The sequence below is a fragment of the Cupressus sempervirens genome, chromosome 5 (assembly GCF_028749045.1).
Source record: "Cupressus sempervirens isolate cs-2001-9-10 chromosome 5, ASM2874904v1, whole genome shotgun sequence".
In the NCBI taxonomy this organism is placed as follows: domain Eukaryota; kingdom Viridiplantae; phylum Streptophyta; class Pinopsida; order Cupressales; family Cupressaceae; genus Cupressus; species Cupressus sempervirens.
The window spans coordinates 73,752,150-73,758,953 of NC_143122.1; the positions used below are offsets into that span (position 1 = coordinate 73,752,150).

Consider the following 6,804-nt stretch of genomic DNA (forward strand, 5'->3'; position numbering starts at 1 on the left):
ACCACTGGGGCAATGCCCCTTGCACTATGGCTCGAGTACCTCCAGATGCCTCGGCAGACACCTCGACGCCTCGTGGCCGCCATCAGCAATGCCACTCCTCAGGCCGCCACTCGCACACTCTGCACTCACAAGCTTCCCGCCACCGCTCTCCCAGTGGTGGGGCTAGTAGCTGGAGGCGCTGCTCTGCCTCCCCACCCTGTGGTGGCTTTGGTTGGTCCCCGACTCCTCCTCTTGGCACTCGTCAAGATAATGCTGGCAAATGGTCCCGCCTGGCGGTGATGATCTCTCCTTCGCAGCCTGAGGTCAAAGATGCGAAGGCTGCCACTGATCCCCCTGCTGCTGCTGCTCTTGATGACGACTGGTCTGTGCCCAGCCTGCCCCCCAATCCCACTAATGATTGGAGTTTCAATGACAAAGATGATCCTCCCCCCTCGATTTTTTTTTTGATGAATAACTGTTATTTCCGGTTGATGCCGTGTGTTTAGATCTAGCTTAAGCCATTTGAACTCTCTCATGAGGTGATCTTGTATCCCCCGACCCCTTTTTTGTGAATTGTATTTTAAGTATATTTTTTTAATAGAACATGACTATTCATAAAAAAAAAAGTACCAATCATTTTCATAAAAGATAGGTTCTTTTTCATAAAAGACATTATTCATAAAATATTGATATAACAAATTTGACTCAACTCACAATCTACATAATTGAATCAACATCTTATACCAAATATCTTATAAGAGATATTTTATAATATCATTCATTACCCATTATTTTCAACTAGCTTTATAGTTTTTGATATAAAAGGAACCAAAATTAGGAGATGAAAGTGGACAACTAGCTTTATTATTGAGTGTTCAACTAGAATATAATAACTCAACAAGAAACCAATGCTTTTCACAAATTACACAATTTAACAATACAAATTTTCTTTCCAATCATTCATATCATTGCTGCTTAAAATTGAGAGCAACTTATTAAGCCACATGAGCCTCTCTAATTATGATTCCATTGATCATCATCATTCTAGCCTTCATCATTATTTTATTAATGGTCATTACCTTATAGACATACGAGATAAACAAAGGATAGTCTAGGGCATAGGTAGGCCTTTCCATTTATGGACCTAAAACTTGGGCCTAATTAAAATCAATTTAAAATGTATTTTATTATTCTCCGTTTGCTTGCGGGGAATTGATTGATTTAAGAGGAGAGAAGTACAAAAGCAGAGGTGGAGTGTTTTTTACGGGTACCGAGTCGTCCCCCTACGGCTTCTAGAGAAGCGTGCCAGTGGTGGGATACACATTGTATATACACCGTATATAGGGCAACGATGCTCTCAAGGCCGAGTACTTGCGGGGTTATATATAGAAAGCGTTTACCATAGTGAAAAAAACACTCAAAAGAAGCTAACGCAGGCCTTCCATACAGTCTGATTGATTATACCAGTAGGAGAATTTTTTCTCATTTCTGTGTTCTTCTGTTCTTGTGTTTTTCTGCCGAGGGTTAGTAGAGAAAGTGAAAGTTTTTGAGAGCGATGGAGATGGGACTCGAACCGACGACCAACTCTAGGTTTAAGACAGTATGTGTGTTCTGCGGCAGCAGCCAAGGGAAAAAAAAGAGCTATCAAACTGCAGCTGTAGAGCTCGCAAACGAACTGGTAAGGAAATAAGGAAAAAGAGAAGGAAAATGGCGACCTAATACAATAACCTACAGTATCTCATGTCAGACCAATGTAGAGGAATATACAATACACCATCTTTCTTTTTCCCTTTTGGTTTTTCTATGTATGTCAGAGGGAGTCGTTCTAACTTGCTTGCCTTTCCGTGACAAACCATCTTTTCTGGACTTCAATACATGTTATGATGTTGAAACGGCCATATAATTCTTGCCATGTCAATTTTTCTTCATTAGATCAATACCCATCTCAGTTTCTACTCTTTCAATGAATGCCCTTCTGCATTTTCATGGAATCTATTCGCTTTTTCAAGGTAGTTTCTCGTTGCTTCTATGGGCCGAATTTTCTTATGTACAGTATGATTATGACATAATCTTGTAGCCTTCTTGTTCCATGACAAATTTCTGCTGTTTAAGCATTGAGATCTGATGGAGGTAAACTTGTTTAAGACCTAATTGGCCCTAAACTTCATGATTGAATCCATCTATCCATCCATTCTGATAATAATCTTTCACTTTTGCACTGCCCCGTTTTGCAACACAATCGTTGTGTTAATCTCTTAACTAAATTTCCATGCCTTGCAACGGAATTTGTTGAGATAAATTCTCGTGTGGGTCTCCATATTTTATGTGGGTGTTTAGTTTTTGAAATAGAATGTTGCATGAATCTAGTTGTTTGCATAATTTTTAAGGTGACATTCAGCCCTTGCAAAATTAATTCGTTCTGCAATTTTCTCATTCAATCCATTATGAAGTGTTTGTTTTTTGGTTCAATTAATTGCATCTTTTCAAATAATTATGTCCCTTTTTCCATGTGGGTTTTGGTTGTGAAATAAATTTTCGGTTGGTCTCAGGTTTCACGAAATATAGACCTGGTGTATGGAGGAGGAAGCATTGGGCTCATGGGTTTGGTATCACAAGCAGTCTATAATGGCGGCGGCCATGTTTTAGGGTAAATGAAGTCTCCTCATTCGTAGATTCTAGGAAAATCATTCATGCTTGTTTTGAAAAGTCTTAACACAGTTTGTTTCTCTTTCTTTGTCACAGGGTCATACCCAAGACGCTCATGTCCAGAGAGGTAAGAAAAAGGCTGAACGAATCATCATTACAACCAAATTAGCGGGCATTGTATATTATTTCGTACAGATTATGACAACGTAAATATAAGATTTTTATTCTGGTGTTGTGCAGATCACAGGTGAAACAGTAGGAGAAGTAAGAGCCGTGGGGGATATGCATCAGAGAAAGGCAGAGATGGCTCGTCGGTCAGATGCTTTCATAGCATTGCCAGGTAAAACAGATGATCCATCCACTTAAAAAAAGACAACACCTCCATACAATTTTTTGTATAATCTTAGGTACTTGATTGAAAAGATCAAAAAGGAAAAACGCCTTCATGATAATCTTATATTTCTCTAATATGATCACATCTCCACAATCCATGCTTAATATCACATTCTAATTTGCTCAGCTGAATGTTAGTTCTGCAGCTGCAAGGCAAGGCCGTAAATGCACATATTTTGCTTGTGCTTTATTTTACTCATGCCAATGAATCACTGAATGTGACAGGAGGATACGGAACTCTGGAAGAACTGTTGGAAGCCATTACATGGGCTCAACTAGGCATACACGACAAACCGGTACAAAGCTAAATAATTACAAATGCATTTTTCTCTTTCTTCTTGAAATGGGAAAATCAGTCAACTGACAGAAGCCTCTGTTTTGTTTCATCTTTTTGGGGTGAAGGTGGGATTGCTGAATGTTGATGGCTACTACAATTCTCTGTTAAGCTTTATCGATAAAGCTGTGGAGGAGGGGTTTATCAAACCCGCTGCTCGTCAGATCATTGTTTCTGCTCCCACTGCAAAGGAATTGGTACGAAAGTTAGAGGTGAGAAAAAAAGCATCAGGAATCTTTTTTATAAAGCAATTGCACAAACTAGTTCAGCTTGTCAGATCTCTTCTTGGGGTTGACTACATCCTCTACCTCTACTTTAGTTAAAAAAAAATCATATACCAGACTAATGGAAAAATCAAGCCTGATTGATTTTGATTATATAACATTTCTAATCTAGAAATCAAATCTTAGCATGTGATCTTTAAGCTGTCAGCAATTCTACATCTAAACCAGTTCTTAATACTGTTAATACTATGAGTTTTTTTGAAGTGGGTATTCAGTTTCACAGCTAAACTGATGTAAAAGTGATAGTGCATGAGCGTACCTTATGCTTTTATGCATCCTAGAAACTGGATAGCCATTTCTGAGATTTTTAAAGAGTACACCCCTTGAAGAACTTAATCATTAAACAATTTGACAGTCCAAACATATGTAACAATATATCTTTTTCACAATGAAGCCCACAAGTTGAACTTACTTTCTTGGTCGGTTCTTCAGCAACCATTATGTTGTTCTGTTTCATGCAGATAACTAAAACTTGAAAATCTTCACTTATAGATTATTTCAAATTCTAACCTTATTGAACCAGAATTTGGGTTTAATTGATAGAGTTTAATTTGCCAAGCTAGGTTGTCTTATCTCAATTAAGGACGAAGTTTTCCACAATTTTGATTAAGATATCACACACTATGATAGGAATTCTTCACAATCTATAAGGTTTTTGTTTTAATACAATGTAGTTTTTATTCACAAACGGGGTTTAATTTGAAAGTTTCTCATATGTAGATACTTTACATTTGGAATCTTATTTTTCTATCAAAGGAACTGAACTTGTTGGGTTTTGTAATATAATGCAGGAGTATGTTCCAAGTCATGATGGGGTTGCTTCAAAACTGAGCTGGGAGATGGAACAGCTTGATTTTTCTTCAATACAGTCAAACATAGCCCGGTAGATTGATGATCATGATCACTACAGAGAAAAGCGCAAACAGCTAAAAAAAACAAACAAAAAAAAACCAAACCCTCAAACAGTACAGGCACTTGCAAAGGAGGAGGCCAGGCCTAGTTTTCACAGTGATTGTATTCATTTCGACTCTTGACATTAAATGTAATATAATTACCAGATCTTGTTCACTGCAAAATGCACAATTGTGCTTTCTAACCCGTTTTTGTAAAATTTGTTGTCTTGCTCGAAAACTACTGAATCCACAAGTATTACAGTTCTAGTATTAAGAGCCAGATAAAAAAACTCATTTTTTTGTTGAAACACAAGGGGTTCCGTGTTGGGCTTTGAATTTTTTTGATATACAAGGAATATAAATGCGTGGAATGAATAGTAAGGAATATAGTTGGACCATTCTGGACTTTTGTCGGCATGCATTATAATAATCTTTTCCATTAGTTCTTACAACTGTTCTCTTACGTCTGTTTGTATGACAGCACAACATTAATAATCAATTTCGTGGAACTTTCAAATGTATGTTGTGTATAATGATCTTATCTCGCATTTTAGAGGTTTTGCTTGCCCTTCCACTTATAGCCTGCAAGAATCAATCTAATGCAAATTTCAGATTGCCCAGAAAAGTGAGATTGTGGTATAATTCCAGTTGTAAACAATAACTATTGAGGCCCCCCCAAGCCAGTTACAATGGCAGAATTCTGTCCATATTCTTCTGAATAATTTTAAAGAAAGGATACCCAAAATAAGTTTAAGAGATTTACGACAGTAGTGTATCTTTCCAGATGCCATTTAGATTTTCTTCAGATCCAGAGAATTTAATGCGATCATGGAGATATAATATCATCAGAAAATGCTCCGCGGCATGGAAATCAGAGGATTTTGTTTTGTCAGCAGTCTTATGTTTTAATCTTGACTATAAATGCTTTAAACAAGTGGATAGGGAGGACGGAGTTGTCATTTTCTTTGGATGTGGACAGCCATTTCTCTTTGCAACTTTTGTGCAGCTGCAATAGTTTGAGAATAATTGATTATGTTAAACATATTTTTGCATGGGAATAATTGATCATGGGCACGTAGAGATAGATTGATGCCTGAGCAATTATATATTCATGAACTTGATAAAATTTTGATGCGGGCACCAATAGACAATGTCTTGCTGTGTGACAGAATATGATAAAAGATTTGGCTTTTATCAAGTAAACGAGTGCAACAGAATTGGTCTTATCGTGTTTATAAAGACGAGTCTTGTGGAATTCAGGCTGAAAGATTTTGCCTTTAATGGATGCTTTCAAATCACAGTTTGTATTAATCATGTTATATTTGGAGGGCCGAGGGAGCAGTTACAAATCATTAACTTATTTTATTGTAGAATATAATGGTTTCGGTGTTAGTATATGCTATGATGCCTCGCTGGTAAGTTTTGTAAGGTAATGGTGATAACAAAAGATATTGATTATAGTATAGAAGACAAGATAATGATATGTAATGTAAGTTAAAGTTGACAAGTACGAGATGTTTTAAAAAAAAAAAGTTTTACTATGAAATTATTATATAATTTTGGAGGCAAACACATTCATCCATGCTTCATGAATTAAAATTGGTTGAAAATTAAAAATAAGTATAAATACAAAATTTAAGTTTAAAGATTTTGAAATTTTAGTTTATGTGATTGACATGTTGAATCTTATTGTATTTTATTTAGGTCTAGATGCACACTAGTGTGTGAAAAATATCTTACGCATAGATATGGATCTAAAACTAGAAAAAAACGATTTAATAAATATTCATAGTCTACAATCTATTTTACCTCAGTGTTTAATATCTAAATGTATTAAGTAACTTGTAGTGACATTTTATGAACTTTCTTAAAGAATTTATAAAATCTTAAAGACAGTGAAAAATTATGATCAACTAATGAACAACCAATGATCATAAGATAATATGATGATGTAAATTCCCTTTTCATCCTTTTACATATCAAATATATACTTACTTTGAAATTATTTTCTTATACACAAAAACATTAAGCATGAGAGCATTTTAGGTTTTATTAGCTTATATTGGTCCGTGAAGAGGAAAACAACTTTTTCAATTGCAACTTTCAAATTTGAGAATTCATAATTTAAATATACTATTACAAAAAATAGATAAATCGATTTGGAACATGATACAAAGACAATTTTGGGACATGGCACACTTTACATGGGAGTTAGTGATGTTGGAATCTAGACTAGGTATGGTCCCCAATCAAATCTATTTTAGGACAAACTAGA

At 35.8% G+C, this 6,804-nt stretch overlaps 1 protein-coding gene across 1 annotated transcript; it reads left to right on the forward strand.

Annotated features, from left to right (window-relative positions):
* The first annotated feature begins 1,390 nt into the window (after positions 1–1,390).
* Positions 1,391–4,712, forward strand: LOC149554617 (cytokinin riboside 5'-monophosphate phosphoribohydrolase LOG3-like). Its single transcript, XM_089833488.1, has 7 exons — positions 1,391–1,657; positions 2,529–2,626; positions 2,722–2,752; positions 2,866–2,965; positions 3,244–3,314; positions 3,421–3,564; positions 4,428–4,712. The coding sequence occupies exons 1-7, from the start codon at positions 1,535–1,537 to the stop codon at positions 4,521–4,523; spliced, it is 663 nt and encodes a 220-aa protein (XP_089689614.1). The 5' UTR covers positions 1,391–1,534; the 3' UTR covers positions 4,524–4,712.
* Positions 4,713–6,804: the final 2,092 nt, after the last annotated feature.